The 16,688-nt window shown below is 57.1% G+C and overlaps 1 protein-coding gene and 2 long non-coding RNA genes across 12 annotated transcripts; 2 read left to right on the forward strand and 1 right to left on the reverse strand.

Moving 5' to 3' along the window:
• Nucleotides 1-2,493: 2,493 nt before the first annotated feature.
• ulk3 (unc-51 like kinase 3) lies at nt 2,494-16,219 on the reverse strand. 7 transcript variants are annotated; one of them, XM_057025388.1, is made up of 17 exons: nt 16,074-16,219; nt 15,442-15,575; nt 15,233-15,373; nt 14,822-14,914; nt 14,607-14,688; nt 13,791-13,934; nt 13,164-13,246; nt 11,230-11,385; nt 10,499-10,604; nt 10,372-10,412; nt 10,075-10,177; nt 9,927-9,991; nt 9,306-9,381; nt 5,872-5,912; nt 4,493-4,540; nt 4,331-4,394; nt 2,494-2,856 (listed from the first exon to the last, which is right to left on the reverse strand). In XM_057025388.1, exons 2-17 carry the CDS (start codon nt 15,544-15,546, stop codon nt 2,840-2,842), a joined length of 1,365 nt encoding a protein of 454 aa, XP_056881368.1. In that variant the 5' UTR covers nt 15,547-15,575; nt 16,074-16,219; the 3' UTR covers nt 2,494-2,839. The 7 variants fall into 7 exon arrangements, with proteins under 7 accessions (XP_056881368.1, XP_056881367.1, XP_056881366.1 ...); XM_057025387.1 differs by having other exon boundaries at nt 10,499-10,601; nt 14,607-14,702; nt 14,794-14,914; XM_057025386.1 differs by having other exon boundaries at nt 14,607-14,702; nt 14,794-14,914.
• LOC130521671 (uncharacterized) lies at nt 10,339-11,204 on the forward strand. 4 transcript variants are annotated; one of them, XR_008949406.1, is made up of 3 exons: nt 10,339-10,792; nt 10,826-10,886; nt 10,931-11,204. It is a non-coding gene; the product is annotated as an uncharacterized LOC130521671 (long non-coding RNA). The 4 variants fall into 4 exon arrangements; XR_008949405.1 differs by having other exon boundaries at nt 10,339-10,698; nt 10,732-10,886; XR_008949404.1 differs by having other exon boundaries at nt 10,361-10,698; nt 10,804-10,886.
• On the forward strand, nt 13,169-13,859 carry LOC130521673 (uncharacterized). Its single transcript, XR_008949408.1, has 3 exons — nt 13,169-13,279; nt 13,327-13,418; nt 13,732-13,859. It is a non-coding gene; the product is annotated as an uncharacterized LOC130521673 (long non-coding RNA).
• Nucleotides 16,220-16,688: the final 469 nt, after the last annotated feature.

Here is a 16,688-nt window from a genome sequence, read left to right on the forward strand (position 1 = left end):
TTCTCTCTTTAGTCAGTGAGCTTCTCTCTTTAGTCGGTGAGCTTCTCTCTTTAGTCAGTGAGCTTCTCTCTTTAGTCACTGAGCTTCTCTCTTTAGTCAGTGAGCTTCTCTCTTTAGTCACTGAGCTTCTCTCTTTAGTCACTGAGCTTCTCTCTTTAGTCACTGAGCTTCTCTCTTTAGTCACTGAGCTTCTCTCTTTAGTCACTGAGCTTCTCTCTTTAGTCGGTGAGCTTCTCTCTTTAGTCACTGAGCTTCTCTCTTTAGTCACTGAGCTTCTCTCTTTAGTCACTGAGCTTCTCTCTTTAGTCGGTGAGCTTCTCTCTTTAGTCACTGAGCTTCTCTCTTTAGTCAGTGAGCTTCTCTCTTTAGTCGGTGAGCTTCTCTCTTTAGTCTGAGCTTCTCTCTTTAGTCACTGAGCTTCTCTCTTTAGTCACTGAGCTTCTCTCTTTAGTCACTGAGCTTCTCTCTTAGTCGGTGAGCTTCTCTCTTTAGTCACTGAGCTTCTCTCTTTAGTCGGTGAGCTTCTCTCTTTAGTCACTGAGCTTCTCTCTTTAGTCACTGAGCTTCTCTCTTTAGTCACTGAGCTTCTCTCTTTAGTCAGTGAGCTTCTCTCTTTAGTCACTGAGCTTCTCTCTTTAGTCACTGAGCTTCTCTCTTTAGTCACTGAGCTTCTCTCTTTAGTCACTGAGCTTCTCTCTTTAGTCACTGAGCTTCTCTCTTTAGTCGGTGAACTTCTCTCTTTAGTCAGTGAGCTTCTCTCTTTAGTCAGTGAGCTTCTCTCTTTAGTCACTGAGCTTCTCTCTTTAGTCACTGAGCTTCTCTCTTTAGTCGGTGAACTTCTCTCTTTAGTCACTGAGCTTCTCTCTTTAGTCGGTGAGCTTCTCTCTTTAGTCACTGAGCTTCTCTCTTTAGTCGGTGAGCTTCTCTCTTTAGTCACTGAGCTTCTCTCTTTAGTCACTGAGCTTCTCTCTTTAGTCAGTGAGCTTCTCTCTTTAGTCGGTGAGCTTCTCTCTTTAGTCACTGAGCTTCTCTCTTTAGTCGGTGAGCTTCTCTCTTTAGTCAGTGAGCTTCTCTCTTTAGTCAGTGAGCTTCTCTCTTTAGTCGGTGAGCTTCTCTCTTTAGTCAGTGAGCTTCTCTCTTTAGTCAGTGAGCTTCTCTCTTTAGTCAGTGAGCTTCTCTCTTTCCCCACGTTGACATGAAGCTCCTCATCACAACGCACACAGGCACCAACAGGACACCCATGGGTCCCTCAGGGTTTGGAGCTCATCATAGTCCAGGAACACACACAGGAACACACAACAGAGCCACACTGATGCACACACACACACACAGGAACACACAACAGAGCCACACTGATGCACACACACACACACAGGAACACACAACAGAGCCACACTGATGCACACACACACACACACACAGGAACACACAACAGAGCCACACTGATGCACACCACACACACACACACAGGAACACACAACAGAGCCACACTGATGCACACACACACACACACACAGGAACACACAACAGAGCCACACTGATGCACACACACACAGGAACACACAACAGAGGCACACTGATGCACGCACACACACACACAGGAACACACAACAGAGGCACATTGATGCACACACACACACAGGAACACACAACAGAGCCACACTGATGCACACACACACAGAGGCACACTGATGCACACACACACAAACACACACACAGGAACACACAACAGAGCCACACTGATGCACACACACAGGAACACACAAGAGGCACATTGATGCACACACACACACAGGAACACACAACAGAGGCACACTGATGCACACACACACCACACACACACACAACAGAGGCACATTGATGCACACACACACAGGAACACACAACAGAGCCACACTGATGCACACACACAGAGGCACACTGATGCACACACACACACACACAACAGAGGCACACTGATGCACACACACAGGAACACACAACAGAGCCACACTGATGCACACACACACACACACAGGAACACACACAGAGGCACACTGATGCACACACACACATACACAAACACACACACAGGAACACAAACAGAGCCACACTGATGCACACACACACACACACACAGGAACACACAACAGAGGCACACACACACACACACACACAACAGAGGCACACTGATGCACACACACACACATACACACACACACACAGGAACACACAACAGAGCCACACTGATGCACACACACACACACAGGAACACACAACAGAGCCACACTGATGCACACACACACACACAGGAACACACAACAGAGGCACACTGATGCACACACATACACAAACACACACATACACAAACACACACACACACACAGGAACACACAACAGAGCCACACTGATGCACACACACACACACAGGAACACACAACAGAGGCACACTGATGCACACACATACACAAACACACACACACACACACACACACAGGAACACACAACAGAGGCCACCTGCTCCACTTCTTTATTTTCCAGTGAATTTCTCATGAATCAACACAGAAGATTAAAAGTCCATAAAACCAGTTTGTGGTGTCCACCAAGCACCAGGTCCTGCTGATCCAGCGCCCCTGCAGACCAGGTGAAGGTCCAGGGGAGGCCCAGACCCAGAGTGAAGGCCTCTCCAGACCTGCATCTGATGTGGACCTGCAGGGCTGCACATCTGTGGAGCGCCTCAGCAGGCTGGATCATCACAGACCTACATGGTGGAGACCTGGAGATCAGCACAGACGCCTTCAGCTGCCTGCGTCCAGGTGAGGCGTCTGTCATCCTGCAGGGTTCCCATGGTGACCACCGGTCACTGCACACAGCAGACTGGAGAAAGACAGGATGGATGTGTTAGCTGGGGTGGGGGTGAGGCTCCATCCTCTTCTTTAGACGACCCTCCGCTCAAGGTGAGAGGAGGGTGGCCCTAGAGGAGACCTGGCCCGTAGGGACACCCTAGAGGAGACCTGGCCCTAGAGGAGACCTGGCCCGTAGGGACACCCTAGAGGAGACCTGGCCCTAGAGGAGACCTGGCCCTAGAGGAGACCTGGCCCTAGAGGAGACCCGGCCCTAGAGGAGACCCGGCCCTAGAGGAGACCTGGCCCGTAGGGACACCCTAGAGGAGACCTGGCCCTAGAGGAGACCTGGCCCGTAGGGACACCCTAGAGGAGACCTGGCCCTAGAGGAGACCTGGCCCTAGAGGAGACCCGGCCCTAGAGGAGACCTGGCCCTAGAGGAGACCTGGCCCGTAGGGACACCCTAGAGGAGACCTGGCCCTAGAGGAGACCTGGCCCTAGAGGAGACCCGGCCCTAGAGGAGACCTGGCCCGTAGGGACACCCTAGAGGAGACCTGGCCCTAGAGGAGACCTGGCCCTAGAGGAGACCCGGCCCTAGAGGAGACCTGGCCCGTAGGGACACCCTAGAGGAGACCTGGCCCTAGAGGAGACCTGGCCCGTAGGGACACCCTAGAGGAGACCTGGCCCTAGAGGAGACCTGGCCCGTAGGGACGCCCTAGAGGAGACCCGGCCCTAGAGGAGACCTGGCCCTAGAGGAGACCTGGCCCGTAGGGACACCCTAGAGGAGACCTGGCCCTAGAGGAGACCCGGCCCTAGAGGAGACCCGGCCCTAGAGGAGACCCGGCCTAGAGGAGACCCGGCCCTAGAGGAGACCTGGCCCGTAGGGACACCCTAGAGGAGACCTGGCCCTAGAGGAGACCTGGCCCGTAGGGACACCCTAGAGGAGACCTGGCCCTAGAGGAGACCTGGCCCGTAGGGACACCCTAGAGGAGACTTGGCCCTAGAGGAGACCTGGCCCTAGAGGAGACCCGGCCCTAGAGGAGACCCGGCCCTAGAGGAGACCTGGCCCTAGAGGAGACCTGGCCCTAGAGGAGACCTGGCCCGTAGGGACGCCCTAGAGGAGACCCGGCCCTAGAGGAGACCTGGCCCTAGAGGAGACCTGGCCGTAGGGACACCCTAGAGGAGACCTGGCCCTAGAGGAGACCTGGCCCTAGAGGAGACCCGGCCCTAGAGGAGACCTGGCCCTAGAGGAGACCTGGCCCGTAGGGACACCCTAGAGGAGACCTGGCCCTAGAGGAGACCGGCCCTAGAGGAGACCTGGCCCTAGAGGAGACCTGGCCCTAGAGGAGACCTGGCCCTAGAGGAGACCCGGCCCTAGAGGAGACCCGGCCCTAGAGGAGACCCGGCCCTAGAGGAGACCTGGCCCTAGAGGAGACCTGGCCCGTAGGGACACCCTTGAAGGCTTCACATGTGCTGCCCTGGTTCAAGAATCAGCAGAAGAAACTCACAACTTCTGACAGAGTCTGCGAGCGGTTCTGGTTCCAGAGACGCATCCCTCTGGGTCTCCTGCATCTGCAGAGGAAATCCAGGAATCAGCTTTGAGATGAATGAAGCATCAGAACAGTTCTGGTTCTGGTTCTGAAGGTTAAAGCTGCCAACTCAGACTTTACCTTGATCTGTTCTTTGGTGTATTCAGCTCTGTTCATGAGGCTTTTGATCTGGGAGAGGAAACACACATGAGAGAGTGTGTGTGTGAGTGTGGGGGGGGTGTGTGTTTGAGTGTGTGTGGGTGAGTGTGTGAGTGTGTGTGTGTGTGAGTGTGGTGTGTGTGTGTGTGTGAGTGTGTGAGTGTGTGGTGTGTGTGTGTGTGTGAGTGTTGTGTGTGTGTGTGAGTGTGTGGTGTGTGTGGGTGTGTGTGGGGGGGGGTGTGTGTGTGAGTGTGTGTGGGTGAGTGTGTGTGGGTGTGTGTGTGAGTGGGGGGGGGTGTGTGTGGGTGTGTGTGTGGTGTGGTGTGTGTGTGGGTGAGTGTGGGTGTGGGTGTGTGTGTGTGCGTGTGGGGGGGGGGTGGGGGGTGTGTGTGTGGTGTGTGTGGGTGTGGTGTGTGTGTGGTGTGTGAGGTGTGTGTGTGTGTGTGTGAGGTGTGTGTGTGTGGTGGTGTGTGTGTGAGTGTGTGGGGGTGTGTGTGTGTGTGGTGTGGTGTGGGTGAGTGTGTGTGTGGGTGTGTGTGTGAGTGTGTTGTGTGTGTGTGTGTGAGTGTGTGTGTGAGTGTGTTGTGTGTGTGTGGTGGTGTGTGTGTGTGTGAGGTGTGTGTGTGTGTGGGTGTGGGTGTGTGAGTGTGGGGGGGGGTGTGTGTGTGCGTGTGGGGGGGGGGTGGGGGGGGGGTGTGTGGGTGTGGGTGTGTGGGTGAGTGTGGGGGGGGTGTGTGTGTGTGAGTGTGTGGGTGTGTGAGTGTGTGTGTGGTGTGTGGTGTGTGTGTGTGAGTGTGGGGGGGGTGTGTGTGTGGGTGTGAGTGTGTGTGTGAGTGGGGGGGGGTGTGTGGGTGTGGGTGTGTGGTGTGTGTGTGTGGGTGTGTGGTGTGTGTGTGTGGTGTGTGTGTGTGTTGTGTGTGGGTGTGTGCGTGTGTGTGCGTGTGTGTTGTGTTGTGGGTGTGTGCGTGTGTGTGGGTGTGTGGTGTGTGGTGTGTGTGTGTGTTGTGTGTGTGTGCGTGTGTGTGTGTGTTGTGTGTGTGTGTGTTGTGTGTGTGGGTGTGTGTGTGTTGTGTGTGTGTGTGTGTTGTGTGTGTGTGTGGTGGTGTGTGTGTGTGTTGTGTGTGTGTGTGTTGTGTGTGTGTGTGTGTGTGTGCGTGTGTGTGTGTGTTGTGTGTGTGTGTGTTGTGTGTGTGTGTGTTGTGTGTGTGTGTGTTGTGTGTGTGTGTGTTGTGTGTGTGTGTGTGTTGTGTGTGTGTGTGTGGTGGGTGTGTGTGTGGGTGTGTGTGTGTGTGTTGTGTGTGTGGTGTGTGTGTGTGTGAGTGTGTGTGTGTGTGTGTGTGTGAGTGTGTGTGTGCCCCCACCTCCCGGTGCAGCAGCTCCCTCCGGCGGCCCTGAGTCTCGGCTGCTCACAAAGAGAAAGAACAAGACATGATGGAAATGTTGAACAGGGCTGATCTCACAGGTGCTTCACTTCATCACCTGGAGATCAGCACAGAGCAGCTACAGAGGCCGGGGGGGGGGTGGGGGCAGGGGCAGAGGGGCAGGGGGGGGCAGGGGCAGAGGGGGGGCAGGGGCAGAGGGGGGGCAGGGGAAGAAGGGAGGAACTTGTGTGCTCGTTCAAAAAAAATAAATAATGTTCCCTCCTCCCCTGAACACCAGCCCGTCGTTCAGAATGGGATGTTCCTCAGGTGGACGGTGGGGTAACTAGACTCAGGTGGACTCAGGTGGACGGTGGGGTAACTAGCTGACTCAGGTGAACCGGTGGGGTAACTAGCTGACTCAGGTGAACGGGGGTAACTAGCTGACTCAGGTGGACAGTGGGGTAACTAGCTGACCCAGGTGACGGTGGGGTAACTAGCTGACTCAGGTGGACAGTGGGGGTAACTAGCTGACTCAGGTGGACAGTGGGGTAACTAGCTGACTCAGGTGGACGGGGGGGTAACTAGCTGACTCAGGTGAAGGTGGGAACTGGGGTAACTAGCTGACTCACGGTGAACGGTGGGGTAACTAGCTGACTCAGGTGGACAGTGGGGTAACTAGCTGACCCAGGTGAACGGTGGGGTGGGTGGTAACTAGCTGACTCAGGTGAACGGTGGGGTAACTAGCTGACTCAGGTGGACAGTGGGGTAACTAGCTGACCCAGGTGAACGGTGGGGTAACTAGCTGACTCAGGTGGACAGTGGGGTAACTAGCTGACCCAGGTGAACGGTGGGGTAACTAGCTGACTCAGGTGAACAGTGGGGTAACTAGCTGACCCAGGTGAACAGTGGGGTAACTAGCTGACCCAGGTGAACGGTGGGGTAACTAGCTGACTCAGGTGAACAGTGGGGTAACTAGCTGACCCAGGTGAACGGTGGGGTAACTAGCTGACTCAGGTGGACGGTGGGGTAACTAGCTGACTCAGGTGGACGGTGGGGTAACTAGCTGACTCAGGTGAACGGTGGTGGGGTAACTAGCTGACTCAGGTGAACAGTGGGGTAACTAGCTGACCCAGGTGAACGGTGGGGTAACTAGCTGACTCAGGTGAACGGTGGGGTAACGAGCTGACTCAGGTGGACGGTGGGGTAACTAGCTGACTCAGGTGGACGGTGGGGTAACTAGCTGACTCAGGTGAACCGGTGGGGTAACTAGCTGACCCAGGTGAACGGTGGGGTAACTAGCTGACTCAGGTGAACGGTGGGGTAACTAGCTGACTCAGGTGAACGGTGGGGTAACTAGCTGACTCAGGTGGACGGTGGGGTAACTAGCTGACTCAGGTGGACGGTGGGGTAACTAGCTGACTCAGGTGAACCGGTGGGGTAACTAGCTGACCCAGGTGAACGGTGGGGTAACTAGCTGACTCAGGTGAACGGTGGGGTAACTAGCTGACTCAGGTGGACGGTGGGGTGGGGTAACTAGCTGACTCAGGTGGACGGTGGTGGGGTAACTAGCTGACCCAGGTGAACGGGGGGGTAACTAGCTGACTCAGGTGGACAGTGGGGTAACTAGCTGACCCAGGTGAACGGTGGGGTAACTAGCTGACTCAGGTGGACGGTGGGGTAACTAGCTGACTCAGGTGAACAGTGGGGTAACTAGCTGACCCAGGTGAACGGTGGGGGGTAACTAGCTGACTCAGGTGAACCGGTGGGGTAACTAGCTGACTCAGGTGAACAGTGGGGTAACTAGCTGACCCAGGTGAACGGTGGGGTAACTAGCTGACTCAGGTGAACGGTGGGGTAACTAGCTGACTCAGGTGGACGGTGGGGTAACTAGCTGACTCAGGTGGACGGTGGGGTAACTAGCTGACTCAGGTGAACCGGTGGGGTAACTAGCTGACCCAGGTGAACGGTGGGGTAACTAGCTGACTCAGGTGAACGGTGGGGTAACTAGCTGACTCAGGTGAACGGTGGGGTAACTAGCTGACTCAGGTGGACAGTGGGGTAACTAGCTGACCCAGGTGAACGGTGGGGTGGGGTAACTAGCTGACTCAGGTGGACAGTGGGGTAACTAGCTGACCCAGGTGAACGGTGGGGTAACTAGCTGACCCAGGTGAACGGTGGGGTAACTAGCTGACTCAGGTGAACGGTGGGGTAACTAGCTGACCCAGGTGAACGGTGGGGTAACTAGCTGACTCAGGTGGACGGTGGGGTAACTAGCTGACTCAGGTGGACGGGGGGTAACTAGCTGACCCAGGTGGACGGTGGGGTAACTAGCTGACTCAGGTGGACGGGGGGGTAACTAGCTGACCCAGGTGGACGGTGGGGGTAACTAGCTGACTCAGGTGAACAGTGGGGTAACTAGCTGACTCAGGTGAACGGTGGGGTAACTAGCTGACTCAGGTGGACGGTGGGGTAACTAGCTGACCCAGGTGAACGGTGGGGTAACTAGCTGACTCAGGGGACGGTGGGGTAACGAGCTGACCCAGGTGGACGGTGGGGTAACTAGCTGACCCAGGTGAACGGTGGGGTAACTAGCTGACTCAGGTGGACGGTGGGGTAACGAGCTGACCCAGGTGGACGGTGGGGTAACTAGCTGACTCAGGTGGACGGTGGTGGGGTAACTAGCTGACTCAGGTGGACAGTGGGGTAACTAGCTGACCAGGTGAACGGTGGGGTAACTAGCTGACTCAGGTGGACGGTGGGGTAACTAGCTGACCCAGGTGGACGGTGGGGTAACTAGCTGACTCAGGTGAACAGTGGGGTAACTAGCTGACTCAGGTGAACGGTGGGGTAACGAGCTGACTCAGGTGAACAGTGGGGTAACTAGCTGACCCAGGTGGACGGTGGGGTAACTAGCTGACTCAGGTGAACAGTGGGGTAACTAGCTGACTCAGGTGAACGGTGGGGTAACTAGCTGACTCAGGTGGACGGTGGGGTAACTAGCTGACCCAGGTGAACGGTGGGGTAACTAGCTGACTCAGGTGGACGGTGGGGTAACGAGCTGACCCAGGTGGACGGTGGGGTAACTAGCTGACCAGGTGAACGGTGGGGTAACTAGCTGACTCAGGTGGACGGTGGGGTAACGAGCTGACCCAGGTGGACGGTGGGGTAACTAGCTGACTCAGGTGGACGGTGGGGTAACTAGCTGACTCAGGTGGACAGTGGGGTAACTAGCTGACCCAGGTGAACGGTGGGGTAACTAGCTGACTCAGGTGGACGGTGGGGTAACTAGCTGACCCAGGTGGACGGTGGGGTAACTAGCTGACTCAGGTGAACAGTGGGGTAACTAGCTGACTCAGGTGAACGGTGGGGTAACGAGCTGACTCAGGTGAACAGTGGGGTAACTAGCTGACTCAGGTGAACAGTGGGGTAACTACCTGCCAACACCAGCAGGAGCTCCCCCAGGCACTGCTGGTACAGGTCCAGAGCCTCGTGGATCAGGCCGTTCTCCTCCTGGAATGGAAGCACATCTGTCTTTAGCCCAACACAGGCAGGACCCCCCCGTGTTGGGAGGGACTAGTAACCAGCACTAGTAACCAGCACTAGTAACCAGGACCAGTAACCAGCACTAGTAATCAGCACTAGTAACCAGGACCAGTAACCAGCACTAGTAACCAGCACTAGTAACCAGGACCAGTAACCAGCACCAATAACCAGGACCAGTAACCAGCACCAGTAACCAGCACTAGTAACCAGCACTAGTAACCAGCACTAGTAACCAGCACCAGTAACCAGCACCAATAACCAGGACCAGTAACCAGCACCAGTAACCAACACTAGTAACCAGCACCAGTAACCAGCACTAGTAACCAGCACCAGTAACCAACACTAGTAACCAGCACCAGTAACCAGCACCAGTAACCAGCACCAGTAACCAGGACCAGTAACCAACACTAGTAACCAGCACCAGCACCAGTAACCAGCACCAGTAACCAGCACCAGCACCAGTAACCAGCACCAGTAACCAGCACCAGCACCAGTAACCAGCGGAGGCTCACGTTAGCGATGGCCGCTGAGGCCATGTTCAGGGCAGCCAGAAGTCGCGGTTGGTCCCGGGACATTTCTGGGGAGACAGCAGTGAAACGTCCTGTGAAACCCACCGAACAGTTCTGGGCCCACTGGGCCGGTTCAGAACCCTTTACCTACCTCGCAGGACCCCTGTGGAGGTCCGGGCCTCCTCGAAGCTCAGCCTGTGGTGGGAGGCCAGCAGGGCCTTCAGCTCCTCGGCTCTGGACACGTACTGGCTCACCTGCAGGAAGAGCTGTGGCAGTGACTCACCGCGCCCTCGTGCACGCTCCCCCCCCTCGTGCACGCTCCCCCCCCTCGTGCACGCTCTCCCCCCTCGTGCACGCTCCCCCCCCTCGTGCACGCTCTCCCCCCTCGTGCACGCTCCCCCCCCCCTGTGGGCGCCCCTCTGGGGGAGGTGGGCGCGGGGAGACTCACCTTCTGCCTGAGGGCATCTTTCCGCTGTGCCTCCGTCTCGTCTGCAGAGAGCCAGGGGTCAAGCTGGGGTCAAGCTGGGGTCATACAGGTGTATCAAGTCCTGACAGGATGTGAGTGCTGCTCTTACAGTGAATCGCTGGGACAAAATGCTCAAGGGCACTGCAGTAGTGGGACAGGGCGGCGGACCACTGCCCCGCCTGGTCCTCCTCCACCGCTCGCAGGACCAGCTTCTTCTGGAACGAGAGAAGAGTTTCCGCTACATACAGGTGACAGCAGAGGTGGGCCAGGCCTGAGCACAGACGCTCCTCATCACTCAGGGATATACAGGTGTGAGACAGGTGTGAGACAGGTGTTAGACAGGTGACAGCAGAGGTGGGCCAGGCCTGAGCACAGACGCTCCTCATTACTCAGGGATATACAGGTGTGAGACAGGTGTGAGACAGGTGTTAGACAGGTGACAGCAGAGGTGGGCCAGGCCTGAGCACAGACGCTCCTCATCACTCAGGGATATACAGGTGTGAGACAGGTGTGAGACAGGTGTGAGACAGGTGATATACAGGTGACAGCAGAGGTGGGCCAGGCCTGAGCACAGACGCTCCTCATCACTCAGGGATATACAGGTGTGAGACAGGTGTGAGACAGGTGATATACAGGTGACAGCAGAGGTGGGCCAGGCCTGAGCACAGACGCTCCTCATCACTCAGGGATATACAGGTGTGAGACAGGTGTGAGACAGGTGATATACAGGTGACAGCAGAGGTGGGCCAGGCCTGAGCACAGACGCTCCTCATCACTCAGGGATATACAGGTGTGAGACAGGTGTGAGACAGGTGTTACACAGGTGTTAGCTGCCCTCACCGCGGTCGCTAGGCTGTCTGCGCTGGGCATGTGCTCCAGGTCCACGAAGGGGTGGCTGAAGAAGTCAGCAAAGGTGATCCTGGCGTCTGGACGCCGCTCCAGCAGGCGCAGCAGCAGGTCTCGGCAGTCCTGGGACACCCTGGACCCTGGAGGGAGCTGGAGGACCAAACACACCCTCAGTGTGCATCAGACTTCTGAGTGATGGCCCACGTCAGCATCCCAGCCCCCCGGACCACCTCATCCAGCCCCCCGGACCACCTCATCCCAGCCCCCCGACCACCTCATCCCAGCCCCCCGGACCACCTCAGTCCAGCCCCCCCCGGACCACCTCAGTCCAGCCCCCCCGGACCACCTCATCCCAGCCCCCCGGACCACCTCAGTCCAGTCCCACGGACCACCTCATCCCAGCCCCCCCGGACCACCTCAGTCCAGCCCCCCGGACCACCTCAGTCCAGCTCCCCCGGACCACCTCAGTCCAGCCCCCTGGACCACCTCAGTCCAGCCCCCCCGGACCACCTCAGTCCAGTCCCACGGACCACCTCATCCCAGCCCCCCGGACCACCTCAGTCCAGCTCCCCCGGACCACCTCAGTCCAGCCCCCTGGACCACCTCAGTCCAGCCCCCCCGGACCACCTCAGTCCAGTCCCACGGACCACCTCATCCCAGCCCCCCGGACCACCTCAGTCCAGCCCCCTGGACCACCTCAGTCCAGCTCCCCCGGACCACCTCAGTCCAGCTCCCCCGGACCACCTCATCCCAGCCCCCCGGACCACCTCATCCCAGCCCCCCGGACCACCTCATCCCAGCCCCCCGGACCACCTCATCCCAGCCCCCCGGACCACCTCATCCCAGCCCCCCGGACCACCTCAGTCCAGCTCCCCCGGACCACCTCAGTCCAGCCCCCCGGACCACCTCATCCCAGCCCCCCGGACCACCTCATCCCAGCCCCCCGGACCACCTCATCCCAGCCCCCCGGACCACCTCAGTCCAGCTCCCCCGGACCACCTCAGTCCAGCCCCCCGGACCACCTCATCCCAGCCCCCCGGACCACCTCAGTCCAGCCCCCCCCGGACCACCTCATCCCAGCCCCCCGGACCACCTCAGTCCAGCCCCCCCGGACCACCTCATCCCAGCCCCCCGGACCACCTCAGTCCAGCCCCCCGGACCACCTCAGTCCAGCCCCCCGGACCACCTCAACCATCCCATTTTCCATTTCATATATTAAACTCATAAACACACAAGTTTCAAAGTGGAAAAGAGTGAATAATTGCACATTTGTCCTGTTTTTGTGTTGAGACGCCGCAGGACAAGATTATGTAGCTGAGCTGGTGACACGGCGCCACCTGGTGGCCACACGCCGTCTCTACACCTCATTTATGAATGCATAAACAGTGGATGTGTTAGCATCAATGAGTTAGCATCAATGCGTCAGTATCAATGCGTCAGCATCGATGCGTCAGCATCGATGCGTCAGCATCGATGCGTCAGCATCGATGAGTCAGCATCGATGCGTCAGCATCGATGCGTCAGCATCGATGAGTCAGCATCGATGCGTCAGCATCGATGCGTCAGCATCGATGAGTCAGCATCAATGCGTCAGCATCAATGCGTCAGCATCAATGCGTCAGCATCAATGCGTCAGCATCAATGCGTCAGCATCAATGCGTCAGCATCAATGCGTCAGCATCAATGCGTTAGCATCAATGCGTCAGTATCAATGCGTCAGCATCAATGTGTTAGCATCAATGCGTCAGTATCAATGCGTCAGCATCAATGCGTCAGCATCAATGTGTTAGCATCAATGTGTTAGCATCAATGCGTTAGCAAAGCAACAGTTCCAGAATAATGACGCGCAGATTAAGGAGCATATTTTATTTAAAAACAACAAAACAAGGCTGAATTACTGCAACAATAATCAGCTCGTTACCACTCACCTCAACAGCCTGGTCGCTCCGGATCTTCTCCTCCAATTCAGCAAATGACTTGGATGCAAACGGTGCCCGGCCAAAGAGCGCTTCTGCAGGCCCGATGAGACACGGTTAGGGTCAGGGTCAGGGTTAGGGTTAGGGTCAGGGTTAGGGTCAGGGTCAGGGTTAGGGTCAGGGTTAGAGGTTAGGGGTCAGGGTTAGAGGTTAGGGGTCAGGGTTAGGGTCAGGGTCAGGGTTAGAGGTTAGGGGTCAGGGTTAAAGGTTAGGGGGTCAGGTTAGGGGTCAGGGTTAGGGTCAGGGTCAGGGTTAGGGTCAGGGTTAGGGGGTTAGGGGTCAGGGTTAGAGGTTAGGGGTCAGGGTTAGGGTCAGGGTCAGGGTTAGGGTCAGGGTTAGAGGTTAGGGGTCAGGGTTAGGGTCAGGGTCAGGGTCAGGGTTAGAGGTTAGGGGTCAGGGTTAAAGGTTAGGGGTCAGGGTTAGAGGGTTAGTGGTCAGGGTCAGGGTTAGGGTCAGGGTTAGAGGTTAGGGGTCAGGGTTAAAGGTTAGGGGTCAGGGTTAGGGGTCAGGTCAGGGTCAGGGTTAGGGGTCAGGGTCAGGGACTAACAGCACAGAGCAGAAGCAGCTTGGACCCCTCACCGTAGAGAATGACCCCCACGGACCACAGGTCCACCCTTGAGTCGTACTGGCGGCGACACACCATCTCTGGGGCCATGTACAGGGGGGAGCCTCTGAGGACGCTGTGCTCGTCCCAGGGGGACATGTACTGGGCGAAGCCAAAATCTGAGCAGAATAAAGTAAATCAGCATGAGAGCGTCTTAGGGTCAGGGTCAGGGTCAGGGGAACAGCTCAGGGTCAGGGTTAGGGTCAGCTAGGGTCAGGATCAGGGTCAGCTAGGGTCAGGGTCAGCTAGAGTCAGGATCAGGGTCAGGGTCAGGGGAACAGGTCAGGGTTAGGGTCAGCTAGGGTCAGGATCAGGGTCAGCTAGGGTCAGGGTCAGCTAGAGTCAGGATCAGGGTTAGGGTCAGGGGAACAGCTCAGGGTCAGGGTTAGGGTCAGCTAGGGTCAGGATCAGGGTCAGCTAGGGTCAGGGTCAGCTAGGGTCAGGATCAGGGTCAGCTAGGGTCAGGGTCAGGGTCAGCTAGGGTCAGGGTCAGGGTCAGCTAGAGTCAGGATCAGGGTCAGGGGAACAGCTCAGGGTCAGGGTTAGGGTCAGGGGAACAGCTCAGGGTCAGGGTTAGGGTCAGCTAGGGTCAGGATCAGGGTCAGCTAGGGTCAGGGTCAGGGGAACAGGTCAGGGTCAGCTAGGGTCAGGGGAACAGCTCAGGGTCAGCTAGGGTCAGGGTCAGGGGAACAGCTCAGGGTCAGCTAGGGTCAGGGTCAGGGTCAGGGGAACAGCTCAGGTCTGGAATAATCCATCAATAAGCTCTGGGACCAGTGAAGCTTCCAGGTCACCTGCTAGTTTGAGGACGGAGCCGCAGAGCAAAATATTCTGGGGTTTCAGGTCCAGGTGAGAGATGTTTCGTTCATGGAGGAACTGGAGAGCACAGGCTTAGTGAAGACACACAAAAGCACACAATGAGAAACGCACACTGGAGACACTCAGCCCATCCTGGACCATGAAGCCCCCAACAGGAGTCACCCATCTGCTGCAGGAAGCGCCGGGCCACCTTCTCAGGGAGCATCCGGCGACTGCGGATGAACCGGGACAGATCTCCTCCAGAACACCACTCCAGGATCAGGTAGATGTTGTCAGCGTCCCACTGAGAGAAGAGGAGAACTCAGACCCACGAGACCAGGACAAACCAGGACCAGGGCTGCCGATCCGGGTCCTGACACCGGGGCTGCCGACCCCGGTCCTGACACCCGGGCTGCCGACCCGGGTCCTGACACCGGGGCTGCCGACCCGGGTCCTGACACCGGGGCTGCCGACCCGGGTCCTGACACCCGGGCTGCCGACCCGGGTCCTGACACCGGGGCTGCCGACCCCGGTCCTGACACCCGGGCTGCCGACCCCGGTCCTGCCGACCCGGGTCCTGACTTCAACACTGACATCATCATTTAAAGGACCGTGTGCTAACCTGGAAATCCTTGAGCTGAACTATATGAGGGTGCCGGATGGACTTGAGGATTTCAATCTCTGTGAGCAGGTTCTCCGTAGACGCCTTGTTCAGGGTCTTCTTAGCCACCACCTTTACTGCCACCACCTCCCGACTGTCCCCCTGAGAACCAAGAACGATGATCATCCCATTACTGCACAGTTCGCTCGTCTGGTCCGCTCAGAACCCACCTTCCTGTAGGCCTTGTAGACGGTGGCGTAGGTCCCGCTGCCCAGTCGCTCCGTCAGGAGGAAGTCGGCCAGTTTGGGTGGGGCGAAGCTGGGGCTGGAAGCCATGTCGACAGGTGCCGCATCAACGGGCCTTTCTGGGCCAGAACATGACAAGACACCACTGCTAACAGGCTGCTAACACCACTGCTAACACCGCTGCTAACACCACTGCTAACACCGCTGCTAACACCACTGCTAACACCGCTGCTAACATCACTGCTAACACCACTGCTAACACCGCTGCTTCAGGAGGAGTCTCAACACACCTGCAGACCTTCGCTGCTACACTTCCGAAGTGCTTTTACAGTTGTTTCACATTTATTCATCTCAAAGAAAATTAACCGAACATGAGAGAGGAAAAATGGAACAAAAGGAACAAGTCTAATAAAAAAGGAGCGGACAGGTTAAAGGGCGAGATGACGGCCAAACGTAGGACTGGTGCGACATCATCTTGGGAATTAGCAAAGTTAGCATATATTCAATCACTGTGATGTACGTTAGGAAACGTTACGTCACAGCAAAGATGAAACATTCTGCGAACATTTGAGCGAATCCACCTAAAAGGCGCGTCCGTCACATTTGCTGACACTTACCGAGATCATAAATCCAGAAGACATTTATGAAAAGTGGCTGTTTACATGACTGACAGGGCGGCTGGAGAGCGCCCGGACCGCCCGGCAGGAGCCCACACCGCCCCCTAGCAACAGTCCTCCAGTACTGCACAATGTCGCGACACCGCCCCCTAGCGGCAGTGATTTAGTACTGCACCATACCCCGACACGCCCCCTAGCGGCAGTCCTTCAGTACTGCACCATGTCGCGACACCGCCCCCTGGCGACAGTCCTTCAGTACTGCACCCTGCTGCGACACCGCCCCCTAACGACAGTCCTTCAGTACTGCACCCTGCCGCGACACCGCCCCCTCGCGACAGTCCTCCAGTACTGCACCATACCCCGACACCGCTCCCTAGCGACAGTCCTCAGTACTGCATCATACCCCGACACCGCCCCCTAGCGACAGTCCTTCAGGACGGCACCCTGCCGCGACACCGCCGCCTAGCGGCAGTCCTTCAGTACTGCACCATACTCCGACACCGCCCCCTAGCGGCAGTCCTTTAGTACTGCACCATACCCCGACACCGCCCCCTAGCGGCAGTCCTTCAGTACTGCAACCTGCCGCGACAACCGCCCCCTCGCGACAGTCCTCCA

This window comes from Takifugu flavidus, chromosome 2, assembly GCF_003711565.1.
Source record: "Takifugu flavidus isolate HTHZ2018 chromosome 2, ASM371156v2, whole genome shotgun sequence".
NCBI classification, from domain to species: domain Eukaryota; kingdom Metazoa; phylum Chordata; class Actinopteri; order Tetraodontiformes; family Tetraodontidae; genus Takifugu; species Takifugu flavidus.